We start from the raw sequence: 17,864 nt of genomic DNA, 5'->3' as shown, positions 1-17,864 counted from the left end.
AAACAGGTAAATCCAAATCCCAAAAGGAGAGTCAGGTGGGATGGAGGGTCTCCAGCCCCCACTCATGGCATAAAATTTAGTACATCTTCCATTACAGTGGAGTTGGTATTCTCCACAGAACAAATGCTTCACTAAGAAATGTTTAACACTGTAAATCAAGTGCTTTTTTAAATGCAATTTACTGAGAAATGAAACCACTAATTTACTTCTCATGGTGTTTGTCAAACAGCCCTTCCTCCTTCTTTCATATATGGCTGCAGTGATGAGCTCCAGAGCTCATCTGTTAATGATGCTGGCCTACAGCCAGTTCCTCAGATCTCCTTTTGCCTTATCCTAGAAAGACTAAATCTGTGTATAAATTAGTAAGTCTGAATCCTTTATTGGAAGAGGAAATCCTAGCAGCTGCAAAGTGCTGTAATCTGGCACAAAACCCTGTGGCAGGTGTGTCTGAAGCAGCATATGTCAGGGGAAAGGCAACTCCATTTCTCCAGCTGACTCACAAACACCTAGCCACTGCTCATATCAGTCAATGCCAGAGCAGCCTGAAAACCAGCAAACTTCAGCATTTCCCCTTGGGATCATGTTGTAATCCTGTGTCAATAGTATCTGAGCCCAAGAGAAAATCCAGCCCAACACAATGTAGCACGAGAGGTGGCCAAACAGGTGTACGGCTCCTTTTCTCCCTTCTCTCCACCCATGTCACTAGAGAAAACTTGTCACAGTTCCACATACCTGTGTTTAAAACCTAAAAAGAATAGAAGAAAAAAGCAAACTCTGCCAGGTAAGACACCAATTTCTTATTTATCAGCAAGCACCATAAATAAGTGGCTCTGCATAAACAGGAACTAATAAATCCTCTAGTATAAACAGTCAACTGGCAAAATTAGAATGTAGTGTAAAGCTGTAATTCATCCTACACATTAACCCACAAGGAGTGGTAGCTAAGTCATTTTTATTTGTGTATAAATCTAAGTGCACAGAGTACTTTACAACAACCTGGATCCCAAAAGCTGATGAGGTGAAAGAGTGAACTTGCCAATATTTACTTTCTGGCATGCAAGTGAAAACCAGCCAAAAGCCCTAGCAGCAAAAAGAAGCGAGATCCACATGGACAGTATGAATTGAACTTAGTTGTTGATGATTTACATCATATCCTTACCAGAAACAGCTTTCTACCCATATTGGATCTTGACCTATGTTTTCACACTGCTAACCTGGTGACTTCTAACGGATTTTGAGTCTTCACAGTTTGTTGTGGAGATCACTGGGTTATTAAGTGCCTGGGCTTGAGGGACAACAAAGCAGTTCAAAAAATTAGGCTCGCTAGTAGTGTCATGGGCAGAAAAAAGAAGGCTGAGGTCTTCACGGTAGCAACAAGGAACCTCTTTCAGCATCCTTATTCCCATTTAAATTTTTATTGACGGACCAAAGTGCCTTGAATTCTGAGGGCATCACACCTTAATTGTCTCTTTCCCCACCTCACCTTGCTGCAGTCCCTGTTTAATGATTTAGAAGAAGTGGCTGCCTTTGAGGTGAAGCCAGTCACATCCCTCTCTCTTGAGTAGAGACAGTAGAATTCAAAACTCAGCATAGAACCATGCTGTGACACTCGGCCTGACGGGTAACCCCTCAGCTGGCAATGCACATTACCAAGCAATTGGGATGACAAAAAAATTTAAAAAAGGAGGAAAAAAAAAAAGACAAAGAAAAAAGAAAAGCAGGCTGCTTTTCTGCTGGCTAACCCTTAACCAGGAGATGGCATCTGGACAGGGTGGCCACAAAGTGTCTTTTCACAGAGAGGACAACTAAGAATTTGATGCAAAAGAATACAGGTAGAGAGGGAGGTCATGATGAATACGCACAGCTGTTTCATCTGCAGACAAATGCATCCTGTATCCCCTCCCCAAGAAAAATTAAAATTCCAGATGATGTACACGTGTAAGCAAGTGCTTGCGAACACAAGTTAGGGACAATTGCATCAGCAACAGCTTGGAGCAATGGGTTCGGACTAGAACTCATTCTTCACATGGATGTCTTCTGCTTTTTCAGGTCTGTAGGGTACTAGAGGTACTAGACAGCTCAATCGACAGGATTTGCCTTAGTAAACGCTGACTTGTCATGAAAGTAATGCTGGTCTTGAGCATCAGAGATGTAGGGACATTCAGGGAGATTCTCTGCAATGTGACAAAAAGAAGGTGTTTCACAATTATCTGAAGCAGTAGACACTTAGGAACTTGAAGTACATGAGTGTATAGCCTTTATCCACTAAACCAAGCCATTCTTCCCTGACCTGGAGTGGAAGGGGAAGGGAAAAAATACATATTAGTATATACAGTCAGTGTGTGTTCAATAACAACAGCAAGCAGAACCAGCAGGCTGCTACTAATACATGAGTTAATCTAGATTTCAAACCAGATGGACACATCTATGATCTTCCTTAGGCAACAGACTTTCTAAGTTTGAAATACATTATAGCATGGTCACAGTTCTGGCTTGCAGTTGGAGGTTTTCTGGACACCAGGACATTTTAATTTATAGTAGAACCAGAACAAAATTTTACACAGAAAGTCAGATTCTATAAAGCCGGTACAATAAAAATAAGTAAGCTTGAAAAAAAGCCTTGACAATTTCTGCATCAGAGAACAATGTTTCAACAACAATACAGAAGGAAACGAAAGGAAAATAAATAGGTTACTATGATGAGAATCATGGAGAAAGGAAAAAATGAGGAAAGAGCGCTGAAAGAGAAGATAACTCTAAATTACCCTTTAACACAGGGTCCTCGCAGTAAGAGCCCAGACAATTCCAATGAGTACACACCAACAGGGCAAGACCACTCGTTATCTGTAAGGGCATGCTCCTGGACACACTGTGTGTCAGGGCTGTCAAGGAAACAGAACGAAAAGGGGTGGAAGGGCAACGCAGGCACAACCTAACAACTGGCAGCTCCCAGAGCACGAGACAAAGACTTCCGCTGACACCCCCAGAGTGCCAGCTGGTGTGGGGTGTTACACACAGGTACAGCTCCTTAACTGCACCTTTTTCTCATGAAGAAGTCAGGACTTACTCCTATGGCAAAGCCACTGCAAAGAACACCAGCCCCAACAGACCTAGAGTTTGACACAAAGAACCCTCAGCCTTTTGCTCCCTTCCCCTGCATTTTGGGAGGACAGTCACACCAGTAGCTCTGTTGCAAGCTGCTTCTTCCTAGGCTTAGGAGTAATGTGGGCTGCTAAGCTCAAGAAACATCCAGAAGCAGTAGGATTTAAGCAGCTGTGCTCCATTTGCATTGGCAGGTTGCTTTTAATGGGATGCGTTTCAAGCACCATGGAGCACTCACTAGTCCTCTCTGGCCTTGTTGACTTTGACCACTGCCTTAGGAAGCAAAGCTCCACTTTCTTAGTCAGTAGCACTCAAGAGACGCAAAGTGAACTAGTTTTTATACATTTCAAGAAATTCAGTTCACATAATAAAGATTGAGTAACCAACGGAAAATGAAATACTAATGAGAAGTGCTAATTATCTCCAGTTCTGAACTAATGTTCTCTTATGTTTACCTACAGGTCTGTGAATAATTCCACTAGAAAATCTAGGTTGTGGGAATTCATTAAGTATAAATAATCATCAACTCCAATTTAAAAATACACAAACAATTTGTCGTGGTATAAATCACATTTGATATAGAAATGTAGATCCAAGAGCCTAATTTGTGCTTTCCTTGCAAAGTAGATACTGCAGTCAGTTAGCAAGTTAACTTATTTCTGCTATGATAGAAAATAGAGATTTATGACGTTAGATACCTAAGAGCACTAAAATCTGCATAGACATATCAGATGTGCTCCCGCAACGAAATGTTGCGCTAACTAGCTCACAGCTCCCTTTCCTTGGGCACCCGAGACCTTTCAGTATGTTGAATTATGTGGAGCTTGGAGACTGTAGGCATGTAATCAGACAGGGTGAGCCTATTAAAAATAAGCGGACTGCACTTTTTTGCCACTTCCTAATGGAACAGCGAGCAGCTGAAGCAACTCACATGCTATTTTTCCTCTGAAACACAGACCGAGTCAGTGACAGATACATTGACGTCCCCATGGCATCAAGACATGCCAGGTTCAAACTTTGAGGATATTGCATTTGTTTTTTAAAGCACAAGACAAAGATTTCTAAGAACAGAGAGAAAAAGGTTATTGATGTACTTCCCAGGAAGAAAGTGAAGCAACAGTAAAGCAGCCTGAGTTTCACGGGTTTTTGTTACATGTGAAAAGGCAGATTTTATCACAGATGTCACATTGGACCCAAAGATGTTCAGAACTTCACTGCTAACAGCAACTAATACTTTTTTATTTAAATATCTTGTTAGCTATTTTACTTGTGAATTTTTCAGACTAGTGCGAGCACCTGGAGCTACATCAGGCAAGAAACGGCACAAAAGGAGTAACGCCGACCTCACCAGCATCCAGGCAGTTTTGCTGCTGACTTACCCTTGCCAAATGCACGTCAAATGGGAACAGAGCAAGTCTTGCTTACACACATTCTCTTTCTGATTGATCCAACGGCTTTGAATGAAGTATTGTAAATATTTCTAGGAGGTTTTAAAAGGTGACCTGCACATATCTTGCCTATGCAAGCTTATTCTGCACAGGTTCCCATGTTTTTACTCTTTTTAGAATCTGACATTGCAACTCAAGAAAATGTCTCCACAGCATCAGTTTTTATTTCTGTTTAGATGGCCATCAGCTCTTGATCAAATCAAGAGCCAGTGGTCCTGGTCTCTTCACAGCTAGACGTATCCATCTTGTACCTCATGCCTGTATTTCAGATACCCCATGTGCAAGCCTAATTCAGTTATTCAGGAACTTCCAATAAATTGTTCAAACCTTAAATTACCATACGGTACTCTATATTTATTAGAGGGGACACGTGGAACAGGGGGAATGAAGAGCTTCAAAAAGAAAAATCATTAAAGGCCAATCAGCAGCAATTTCAGTGATAAAGTGACTGAATTAGTATTCAGTAGATATTTCTTTTCCCACTAAACCCTACTTGCTTTGATAAAAATAAATGCTTATTACTCCTGCATCATTTCTTCCAACTTGAGGCATCTGCTCAAGCCTTGGTCTGTGAGCTGTTTAACTTTGGGTTTATGCAATACTGAGATATCATATACTTAAACCTCAGCAGAGGAATAACTCCACAGGATTCACAACTGATGTTTTCACATAAAGCAGGTACCATGACATTACAACACATTTATGCCAGACTTAGACGTGTTTGCATTTTGATGAGGGAAAGCATGTGCAGGAAAGCTTGTCACAAGACCAGTGAAGACCAGAAAAGGAAAACCAGAAATATAATACGCATTCCAAGGGGCCTTTGAATTAATAATCAGGATTTCTTAATATTCAAGAACGTATTCCCAAGTGTAAATCCATGTTTTAGCATACAGCAAAGTATTTCCACTTAATATCAGATGCTGGCTTCACAAAGGATAGACCCATGAACAGCCAATGCCTTTTTGGAAAAGCTTCAGGTTAATGAAGAGTCTACGCTTTGCTGTCAGTAATGTTAAAAGATTCTCCTGCATCTTCCCCAGTTCTTTAAAGCAGTATGAATACATACACGTGTGTGCATATATAGGTGTAACTGAAAATACGAACTTACATACACACACACAACTCTTGCACATACAGAATGCAAGTAATGCGTTAACAAAAACTAGTTAGGTAATGTATATTCATCATAGCTTAGTAACAGTGACGCTCTAAAATGATTCATTTTTAAAATTTGAGTTTCTCGCACTGTCCTTGCCAATTCCTTGCAAGTGCCAATTTAACACACTGGAATGGTTTATAAAGGATAGTTTGCCTAGAACATTAGATCAGTAAAGATTATGATAGATACTTTCCAAGTCTATATCTGAACTTGTTAATTATATTGATCATCAGATCCTAAGCGATACCCAGCTACCACATCATGGTAAACATCTTTGCCAAAAGAAAGTAATTTTTCAGAAGTAGCTTAAACATTTTTTAAAGGAAAAAAATTACACCAGCAGATACTTCTCCAAGCAAAATAGTATTAAACATTGATTTTGACATTATTGCGATAGTCTTGACCAAAAGACTTGGGTTTTTTACTTCAAAGACTGCAGCTAAGTTATCTTTTGACCTTACTGATCTTTATCCATAGCACAAATGCAGATGACTTGCACGGGGAGGAGGCAAAACAAATCTCACCGGATTTCCAGAAAGCTGCTACGAATGGGCTCGCTGCGCAAAATTCTAAACCAAACTGCAGAAGCAGTTTGGAGAAGCAATCCTGCTAGCCTAAATGCAGTTGTTAGTATCTGAAGCTGCTCATATTTGGGTATAGGAGACCACATTCATTTTGCGACGACGGGAGTAAGTTCTTACTTCAATTCAGTTACGTATATCTGCCCTACCCAGCAAGAAGATGGAACAACACATGAAAAATCTAGGACCAGTGATTAAATTATCAGAGAGGTGACCATGTACATTTTATTCTCCCACAAAATGAGGAAAATCTTGAAATGAGAACCAGAAGTTGATGATTGTCACTGTGAGTAGAGCAATTTAATTCATAAGCAAACAGTGATATGTAGAGTTTGGGATATTAACAGTTTAAATCAAAAAACCTAAACATAAAGTATTTTATGTGGTTGAATCAGACAACAATAATTCAAGTAAAATTGTTATTACATGCTAATGTGTGACTGACTGCAGGCTTCAAGTTCATCTGATCTGCATAATGAGAATAGAAAATATAAATTGACAGAAGGCAAAGAAATTCAAAAGTTATAGTGGTAATAATGTTCATTATTTAAACAAAGTCCAGCAAACTGAAATAAAACCTCATCTGTTACTCTCACAGGGTCTGCTGCTTCACTAATGGAGAATCACTTTTTGACACAGGACACACATACAGACAAAATCCTTCCCCTTCTCCTTCACTCTCCTGCAAAAAAGCGCCCCTGGGTTGAGGTAGGGGGAGAGGAAGGATGTGCAGATCTCTCCCCTTCTTCCTTCTAGAGGGTTCGTCTGCATCACCTGGCCTTGTACACAACAAAGACACGGAATCAGGGGATGCAATGTGCACTTTAACACAAGCACACGCGTAAATACCTATCAACCCCCTCCAGTACCCACCTCCATGGCTTTCTATGTTGGCAGATATTAGGTACGAAGAAAATCTGTACAGCGGTTTTCACAGAAATGAGCAAGGAGCGCAACAGTGCATGTCTTGGCAAGAGACGTGACCTTGCAGTGCAGACACCCATCAGAACTTCGCCCTAACAGAAACTCCTTAACATAACAAGCCTTATGTTAAGGAATTTCTTGTTTCTATTCCTCTATTTTGTTTCAGTAGCACAGGAAGGATGCACATTTGTAATGAACAGAAATCCTTTATAATAATTTAAAAAACCCTTTATTAATAAATTTAACATTTTCTCCATTTATTTAAACTTGTAGAAGAATACATGATACATTCCAAATATGCAGCCAAGAAAAAACACTGAAAAAGAATACTAGAAATAAATAATGCAAGGCTCTAATAGCCAAGTATTTTCTCAGAAATTCTGTAAACAGATTGTGATTGGGACCTCTCCGGAAATACTGTGTCTTAAAATGTAAGATTTCAAGAAATAAAATCCTAGAAAAATTGAAGTATGGTGCTCAGAAAACCACTTCTTCTGAATATATCTATATTCTATTCTTTGTATAAGCCTACATTAATACACTAAACAAATAAGCCTTAAAATTATGTGAACACAGAAATGGAAATGCTGATAGGAAGTGCCTCCCTGTGGCTTTCAGGCATTTAATTATAGCAGCTTGCTGTGCAACAGCATGCAAGGTTCCTCAAGGCCACAACTCTCTAAAATAATACAATGCCCTTAACTCTCAGAAAGCAAAATAAAAGAGAAACTATCAGACATATTCTTTCTGAGAACACCATGACTGCAAACAGATGAGTAACATGGAAAAAGAGGTTAACCTCCTCCCCGTGTTCAATTGTTCCCAGGAGCAAATGAGAACGCCCTTCAAACAGACACACATTTGGGCAGAAAGTGAGTTTTAGTCACTACGTATTACAATACAGCCTCTGAAGAGGTAACTGTTTTACTTGACTTTGTTTCCTCTGCTGCAGGAGACAGCAGAAGTATGTTTCCAGATATCTAACCCTCAGCACGGAGAATATGACAACAAACAGCTGAAATTCTCACCTACACCGAAGCTCCCTGCAGTAGCCCTGAGGTGACGAAAGCCTGTGGCCTACGGATCCTTCACTCCCCCTTCATTCCTCCACTCCCCAAACATCACTGCGTGTTCTTAACATTGTTCCCAGTGATTAATTCTCAGACTACAAAGTAATATTCATACAAATCTCAAAGCACTTACTTTATGCTGCAAAGTAATCAAATACATAAAATCTTTTCTAAAAGACCTCTGCATGAGTTCTACTGCCTTGTTTGACATTGTTGGCCAACAATGAAAATTTAGAGGCAAAACAGTCATGGAACAGTAAAACATTCACTGACCCTTTTTAAAATGCATTTTCAAGTCACTTTTAAAAAAATAGAATGAGAAGGGAAGGTTTGCAAATCAAGCTTGTTTTAACTTACCCAGGTAAGTTAAAGGAAAGTTGAGTAAGGAAAAACTTTTTGATATTGGATGTATAATGTAATACTGCTGTAAGGAGGGAGAAAATCAGGTTCCTTGAAAAGCTACTGAATTTGGAGGGTTTTTTGACATTCACTACTGCTTGTGTCCCTCTTAAACTCTCCATATATTATTTAATTTCACCAATACAAGTATGGAGAATTTACAGAACAGTCAAAACAATCACAACTAAGAAAATGTTAGTCCATAAAAAAGGAATGCTTATTTTCCTCTCAATAGATTCCTACGTAGTCTGAAATAACATTGGAACAGATGCAAACTATTAGGCCACTTGCTGTATTTGCATCTGTCTCTGTACCCTGGTACCACAGATCACAGCAGCTTTCCTGCCGGTACCCAATAATTGATCAGGCATTCTTCGCCATGGAGCTGTAAGCAAACTATGAAAAAAACAACCCAGGGTGGGAATGTCACAACTGACCCTTTTTTGGTTTAATTGTATTGACAATATCAATTTAAAGAAAGAAACAAAAAACTTTGGACACAACCTTTCAGCACAATTAACCATGCCAGTTTGTTAAACAGAAGCATCCTCACGCTCGCACGCTCTTACCTTGCATACACCACATTTGGACTTGTGCATCGCAGACAGAATGGTTAACTAATAACACGGTATTTACAGTGATATCTGAGGCAGAAGCAGCACCTCCGAGTTTCCCATCTCAGGTTACAATACAAGTGCTTTTTCTGTTAGCCATTTTCTAATTGTAAATTAGTCACTTGACGTGAAGTGCAATGTCAAGTGAAAATGGCACAACTGAGAGCATAAGCAGACCTTGACTAACACCATTCAATACGTAATCACCAGCTATACGTTCACCCTTACTTTGCTTCAAGAAAACACTAGTAAAAGCTATTCTAGTGTCTCTTAAAAGGTGAGGGTGAATAGATTTCACTGCAAACATGAGTAAGTCCCAAATCAATAATCTAAAATCTGCATATGCAATGAAATTATTCCACTTCAGTTAGTTACCTGCATAAGAAACATAACACTCCATTCATTCCATTCACATTTCTCTCAATACTACTGAATACTAAAATATTAAATCATTTTCTTGGCCAACAATACTTGAATTTGGGATTTTTTTTTCTTTATGATACATACTACTTTGCACATCATATGCTTGTAACTCAAGGCTTTATTTTCTTTGCTTCTTTCATAGGTAAACAGTAGCATTTAAAAACAAGTGAATTCTCAAAACTCAGAAGTATGGCAAACAGTCGTTTGGAGAAAACAACGCATAAATATATTCATCTCTGCAATAACAGCCTCTGACCATTGCTTTGAGAAAGCTGTTAGCAGAGAAGACATTTTCCCATAGCTCTGGAAAAGCTTACTTCAGTGACAGCAAAGTTAAAAAACCATCTCACTATCTTACAGATGATTTCTAATGAAAAAATTTGATCCCCCTGTAAAGTATCTCCTTTTTAAACTTAAGCAAGTTGTACTGAACTTCTTGGATCATTTACCTAGCCAATTCTTTAACAAATCATTTACACAAACTACAGCAGAAAATACTGAATAATTAATTTCCAGAGTTCACCTTTATTAAAAACAAGGTTTTTGTTGTGAGAACAAATAATCTCTCATTTGTAGCTTGAAAGCCTATGATAGGATCATTGGCTTCCAGGGTTGCTACTAGCTGCTTAGCAACCTGTCCTACTTGTCTTCCTTCCTTCCTGTTGTAGAGAACTGTGGACAGAGGAGTCGGCTGACGATAGATGAAAACTCGTCGCAAGCACTCACAAAGAGCAGCATAGGAGTAATCTGGAGCACAAGCCATGAACTTCTTGTCTTGCTTTGATGCTTGGACATAACCTGCATAGCCCAAAAAGAAGTGGAAGGGAGAAGTAACATATAGGTTTCAACAGCACTCTAACTGGCTAAGACAATCTCAACCTTAGTTAAAAAAAATAATATGCAATTAGTAACAAAAAAGAAAGAAAAAGATATATGTCTTATCAAATAAGCCAATAGTTTCTGGAGGTATGCACTAACCAATTTAGTATCAATACACAGTTCTTCTATACACCTTCCTAACTGGCATTTTTGATGCGCATGTATGTATAGCTAGATACTGTTCCCACATCTAGCCTGCCTCCGCCTCACGAGGTCTTCCATTTTCTCAGCAGGATCACAAGGCACGGATACACATCTTGGCCCAATATTAGCAGTCCAAGCGGAATAACCCTCTTCTCTCATCCCCCAGTTTGTTTAAAATGTAAGGCTTCTGAGTCTACCTAATCTTGACCAGACACTTCAACCTTGTCTCCTATTTAGAACTGACTGGAAAAACCACAAGTTACATTTCCACACGCTGTAATCTTCGTTAATATTCACTGAAAAGGAAAGAACTTCCTTTTCCTCTTCCATCACAGAAGTCAATTAGTAAACAGACTGATTTCCTTTCACACTTTTGCAAAGAAACTTGAGACACGATCTTTGCAAAGTGTTTTATCATCTTTCTGAAAGATTATTTGCTTCACGTCCATTGACCATGGCTATGGTTATCACTGAAAACCACCACCTCTCAGAACCACAAGCATGCTGGAGTTTACTTTTTTTGCCTCTCCCTCTTTCTTTATTATCATAGGAGAGAGGTCAAAGCACTGGTACTGGGGCTGACTGGGATGGGGTTAATCTACTTCACAGCAGACCATAAGGTGCTGTGTTTTGAATTTGTGACTAAACCAGTGTTGATACCCCATGGATTTTTTGGCTATTGCTGAGCAGTGCTTGCACATTACCATGGCTTTCTAGTCTTCCAACTCTGCCCGCCCCCCAGTAGGCTGGGGGTGCACAGTGAGTTGGGAGGGGACCCAGCCAGGAGAGCTAACCACAACTGACCCACGAGCTATCTTGCTTTTGCTTTTCCTGTTCTCTCCCCTGTCCCACTGGGTGCAGGGAGGGGGAACGGGAAGACAGCAACCAGCTGTGCTGTGCTTAGATGTCCACCGGGGCTAACCCACAACAGCACCATCACGCTTTAACAGTGCCTTTTTGTGCCTTGAGGGTCGTTTGGTTTGGTTTGTATTGTTTTTTGTTTTAAATGTGAACGCTAAGACTTCTTCATTTACAAATGCTTGCTACTGTCCTCAAAACGTGATCTCTGTTCAAATCCAGCTTGACAGTTTTCACCACAAAACAATTAGTAAATACATAGCTAGACTATCAATTGGCATGATTGCAGTACTGGGAAATACTAGGGCAGCCAGAAAAACTTTCCTAGTGTAAGTTCATTAATTTAATTCATATATTTAAACACTGGCACTAACAATAAAATCAGGATTTAAGAACAGACTTGCAGGAAAAGAAGCTTGTGAGCCAGGGAACTTGTATTTAAATGGGATTTCCCAAAAGAAAATCGGAAGCTCTATTTAAAAAAAAAAAACACATCTAAAAAAGGTCACTGTCCTCTAGTTTTCTGATTTATAGGTACAACCTTGTTAGAGATGGGATTTATACAGCAAGACTAATGAGCAGTCAGTGAAAGATACAGGTTCCTTCAGTCGACCGTGGTAAGAATGAGCAAGACCATGCAACTGCTCCTTCAACCAGCAGCAAGTCATTAGACGTTAGCAGCCAAAGGTCTGTTCAAGACCAATCACTTTTTTTCAACAGAAAGTTGTTAGGGCAGATATATAGAACAAAAAAACTTGGTCCCTTCTGTTTCCCTTTTCTTCCTTCCTTAGGCTTCAGTCCAAGGCTAGTACAATAAGGAGAAAGAAGTAGAATAATATTGGGTTTTATCACCTTTGGTACAAAACACTCAAAGATATCATTTCCTTCCTATTATTTTCAAAACAATAGAAACACATTCTTAAAACAGTACTACAAAGTCAGCATAGAAACTTGAAACCAATAGTAATTTGAAAAAACATCCCAATCCTTATCATCCACTTTTTTCCCCAGCATAATGAAATTTGAAGAGTAAACAAAGAACAAACTGTGAAATTAATCTCTTTTGTTAGAGGACTTGTTAAGATGCTTACAGCTTAATTTGATCTTAAGTTAAAAGAACAGGCTATTAAAAATCATTCCTATTACAAAACTTAATAAATTACAAAAACTCAGAACAAAACCAATTACCTGTTACGGTAGGTAACCTACGTGAGCTCTATAAAATGACTAGTATCTTCCCTTTCCTTTTGGACCCAGACTGAGAGTGGTGTGGTCAGACAAATGTATTTGGGGTGGGAGGGAACGGATCGTCACACTCATGGCATTATTGAAGGAATGGGTCTAGAGAGCACTTGAAGAACATGAAGACTATAGTTGTCACAGCAGAAGTAGATTCTGGACCAGATTCATTTTCAGGATAACTGATTTATCTGTTTCTCACTTGACAGGTACAATACTCGGCTATGTGGACCATCCTATTTGATCTGACATGGCAATTCTTACTCTTGCATCCATATTTTTCAAAGTAATTTCTGCTTCTGAACTTTAAGATTCTGTTTCCAACAGTGGCTAAAAACAAATTCCTAGTCCTGACTGCAAGAATACAGCAATAACTAACGATTCTTTACAATTACAGTTTCTATTTTCCTGGTAGTCTGTAATTTCAGAACAGTCAGGGGCTTCTTCAGCCAGAGCTGGCACAGTTATTTGATTCATTTTTCCTGTCACGATGATTTTTTTTTTTTTTTCCGAATTCATGAAAACTTTCCATGTCCACAAAGTTTTGCAGCAGAGGGTTCCATTGCATAAATGTACATACATGAAGCGTTTCTTTTGAACCTACTATGTACCAGCACCTTTTGATGCTCTTATAACAGAAGAAACAGTGAATAATCATGTCCGATTCTTCAGACCTATCCCCTGGGACAACAAACCAGGAAAAATCTAAAGGTCACTTATTAAAACATCTTACCATAAGCATATACACACCTAGACATGTCATCAGTGAACTGCAGCTGCTCCCCTGATGATTTTTGTGTGAGTGTTAAGGTGCTGATTGTGCTTTTAAATCTTTACTCAAGTTCACTTATCCAAGGAACTTTCCTTTTTGCTGTGCAGTACTGTGCTTGCATCCTGTATATGGTCTGAAAAGGCCTATTTTCCTCCCAAGGCATACATATTTTATTTCTTACACTCTAATCTTTCTAAAATTAAGCTAGCATGCTGCTATCAACAGAATTATAGTACCTTTCATTTCAAATTTAATTAAGTGAAATATCAACAAAAGCCATGCTAAGAGTAGTCAGGTAGAAAAGTCTCAGACAGAGGAGTGTGACACAGAAGTTAACTTCCTACCTAAAGCATTAAAAGTTGCAATGTGTTCCCACATGTTCTCTGGTTGGTCAGAGCGGGGCTGCCAGAGAAGAGCATCGACATCATGCCTCAGGCAGAAGCATGGCATTTCTCTGGGATCCACAACAACTGAGAAAAGATACTGGTTGCTTCCAAGATTAATCTGAAAACACAACAAAGAAATACAAAATATTGGTTCAAAGCATAAATAGCAGATTCTGTCACACATACTGCCAAAGTTAGATGATTAACAGCTTCATGGTTGTTAGCTGACAAACTGTTTGAATACATTATGCTGCATCCCACTGATCAACAGCTCAATACACTACAGGTAGCTGATACATTTCAAGCAGATGCAATTAAGTTTCTTGGGATAGTATTTCGGGAAACATTATGTCCACTACACAAGCAAATGGGAATGCTTTTTTTGTATAAATGGTTTTCTAGGATAGAGGGTCCTAACCTACAACTTTGGATGCTAGGAAAAAATTCTCTCTAGGAAATTGTGTCTGGTTTTCTGCAGTGCCAGCAGGGAAGGAAATCCTGTCCCTCTGCAGTAAAAGTTGGTAAGTACTGGAACAAGGATTAATTAGAATACTAAAATTATGACATGTCAATAATTTTTTATTTACTTACAGTCAAATAACTACTAAATTTCAGATTAGCACAGTCTTCATCAAATATGTCTAGATCACCAAAAACATTCAATAACTGCTTTCATTCACCAGGAATTGTCAATTATATAAGACAAGACAGGCATATACAGAATAAACAATAAAACAACACATAGTTTGAGTTTTCTATGTAAAGCCTTCTAAAGGAAGTTAATAGCAATACTTTTAATGTAGCACTATGACCAGCAAATGCACAAAGAGAAAAGAACAATCTGTTCCCTTAAGGTCCATCATGAAAGAACACTCAGAAATTCCTGTTTGTACTCAAGAGCTGATCTGCACTGTTCACGTTTCCCTATCTTTGAAAGGTCATGGAGGACAGGAGAGGTGCCCCAGGACTGGAGGACAGCAAATGTCACTCCCATCTTCAAAAAGGGCAAGAAGGAGGACCTGGGGAACTATAGGCCAGTCAGCCTCACCTCCACATGAGGAAAGGCTGAGAGACTTGGGTTTGTTTAGCTTGGAGAAGAGAAGACTGGGCGGGGATTTCATAAATACCTACAAATATCTAAAGGGTAGGTCCAGGACGATGGGACTAGTCCTTCTTCAATAGTGCCCAATGACAGGACAAGGGGCAATGAGCACAAGTTGGAACACAGGAAATTCCAGCTAAACATGAGAAAAAAACTCCTTTCCTGTGCGGGTGCCAGAGCAGTGGCACAGGCTGCCCAGGGAGGCTGTGGAGTCTCCTTCCCTGGAGACATTCAAACCCCGCCTGGACGCGTTCCTGTGCCCCCTGCTCTGGGTGTGCCTGCTCCAGCAGGGGGGTTGGACAAGATGATCTCCAGAGGTCCCTTCCAGGCCCTGCCATTCTGTGATTCTGTGATATGAAAAAATACACTTGAAGTATTTTTTATATCTGGAATCTGTGTCTGCAATGGCTACATACATCCAAATACATAGTATGATATATTACTCCTCAATGCGCATTTCAGATGCTGACATTTGTTGACTAATTGTTCCCAAACAGTTGTCCCAGCACTCTTTACCTTACATGTATTGTGGCAATAAATATGAACTGCAAGCCTTTTATGCTACCACTGTACAAATGTCACATGATAGGGTCTCTGTCCTGAAGACCTTAATTTAATCTTAGCATAAGATCCAGTGGACAGAACCAACAGCTATTTAGACCCAGAAATTTGTTTACTCAAGGTTATACAGTCTATAGCAGAACTAATATTATTTCAGCTAAATAAATTCAAGCCTAACGGCTCAACTTCAAAACAGCCTTCCATTACTACACCATTCAACAGGCATAGAAATTCTTCTTATTAAAGCTACAAAAGAGGTGAAATAATCCCCAGTTTCCATTAGAGCCAGATGCAATCATGAAATGAGGGGTACTAATTTTCTAAGCCGCTAAGAGACAAAGAAATGCTAATAAAGATAATGCCAAGAGCTCCACTAATAATATAACGTAAGGAGAACAACGCAGAAGACAGAAGGCAGGTATTGTATTGGTGCAATGTGCTGAGCAAAACAGAAAGTATGAAGTCCTAGGCCTTCAAACTTCCTAACATCTGAGAAAGGTAAGAAATCAGCAGAGGTCAGACAGATGACACCAACAGAAGTGAGTGGCACAGACCTCCGAAGAGCACAGGAAAAATAGGCACAATGAGTGAGAAACAACTTGAGAAAGGGAACAAGCTGAGACTTCTCATACATTCAGCTCAAGACTCACACCATGGGCCCCTATTGCATGCTCACAGTGGCACCTGCTTCTCACACCTGGGAAAAAGTGTATCATGGGGATTGTGCATCAGACCCACTGGTGTGATGACATTCCACAGGGCCATGGACAGTCAGTTACGGTATGACTTGACCAGAAGAACCTGCTACAAGACACAGCCTCCTCCACTGTTTTCATCAATGTGACTCTGTTCTGCTGCTGGACACCTAATCTCCCCAGAAGTCATTGTCATTACTTCTACTTCATTCTCCCATCTCCCAGATAAAGAAAGCAAGCTGTTCCTGGAGCACCAGAAGGAAATTAAGCTTGGCTTCCTATCGACTAGAATTACTTTTCCCTAAGCTCCATTTCCCCAGAACTCCTTGTAGATTTCATTTCTTCTCATTTTTAAGCTCTTCCCTCCCATAATCCCTGCCTGCTCTGTTGAATATGAGGTAGCACATTCCATGACTAATCTTGAGCTTTGGCTGTGCTTAAAGGCCAAACAACTGCTGCATTTTAAACTGGATATACTGTGGTGGGTTTGACTTTGGCTGTCTGCTAGACACCCACACAGCCACTCTCTCACCCCCCCTCCTCAGCAGGACAGGGGGAGAGAATAAGATGTAAAAGCTTGGCATCGAGATAAAGACAGGGAGATCACTTACCAATTCTACCATCAAACAGACTTTACTTAGGGAAAATTGATTTAATTTATCAGCAATTAAAAATAAAGTAGGATGATGAGAAACAAAGATTTAAAAAAAACTCAGCCTGACACCCTTCCATGGCTCAACTTCACTCCTTCATTCCTGACTGTTGTGGTTTAGCCCCAGTCAGCAACCAAGCACCATGCAGCCACTTGCTCGCTCCCCCCTGGTGGGACGGGGGAGAGAATCGGAAGAGTAAAAGTGAGGCAACTCATGGTTTGAGATAAAGACAGTTTAACAGGTAAAGCAAAAGCCACACACACAAGCAAAGCAAAACAAGGAATTCATTCACCCCTTCCCACAGGCAGGCAGGTGCTCAGCCATCTCCAGGAAAGCAGGGCTCCATCACACGTAATGGTTACTTGGGAAGACAAACGCCATCACTCCAAACATTCCCTCCTTCCTTCTTCCCCAGCTTTATATACTGAGCATGACGTCATATGGTATGGAACATCCCATTGGTCAGTTTGGGTCAGCTGTCCCGGCTGTGACCCCTCCCAGCTCCTTGTGCACCCAGCAGAGCACAGGGAGCTAAAAAAGTCCTTGACCAGTGTAAGCGCTACTTAGCAACAACTAAAACATCTCCACATTATCACCGCTGTTTCCAGCAAAAAATCTAAAACATAGGCCCTTAATAGCTACTACAAAGAAATTTAACTCTATCCCAGCTGAAACCAGGACACTGACCTCTCTACCTCCCCTGCTACCAGAGTGGTCCAGGGAGATGGGGAATGGGGGTTGGGTCAGTCCATAACACCCCTCTCTGCCGCTCTTTCCTCCGCATGCTGTTCCCCTGCTCCCTCCCATGGGACACCATCCTTCATGAACTGCTCCAACGCGGGTCCTTCCCAC

General features: G+C 40.1%; 1 protein-coding gene across 1 annotated transcript in view; it reads right to left on the bottom strand.

The window, feature by feature from the left end:
* Positions 1–9,823: 9,823 nt before the first annotated feature.
* NUDCD1 (NudC domain containing 1) overlaps positions 9,824–17,864 on the bottom strand; it is a 51,780-nt gene continuing 43,739 nt past the window's right edge. The window contains exons 9-10 of the mRNA XM_064442218.1: positions 13,960–14,119; positions 9,824–10,521 (exon numbers count right to left, since the gene is read on the bottom strand). Coding sequence (XP_064298288.1) covers positions 10,229–10,521; positions 13,960–14,119 — 453 coding nt within the window. The 3' untranslated portion in view covers positions 9,824–10,228. The remainder of the gene's footprint in view (positions 10,522–13,959; positions 14,120–17,864) is intronic.

This window comes from Phalacrocorax carbo, chromosome 2 (genome assembly GCF_963921805.1).
Source record: "Phalacrocorax carbo chromosome 2, bPhaCar2.1, whole genome shotgun sequence".
Taxonomy (NCBI): domain Eukaryota; kingdom Metazoa; phylum Chordata; class Aves; order Suliformes; family Phalacrocoracidae; genus Phalacrocorax; species Phalacrocorax carbo.
The sequence above is the reverse complement of the archived record's forward strand: the minus strand, read 5'-3'. Positions and strand labels throughout refer to the sequence as shown.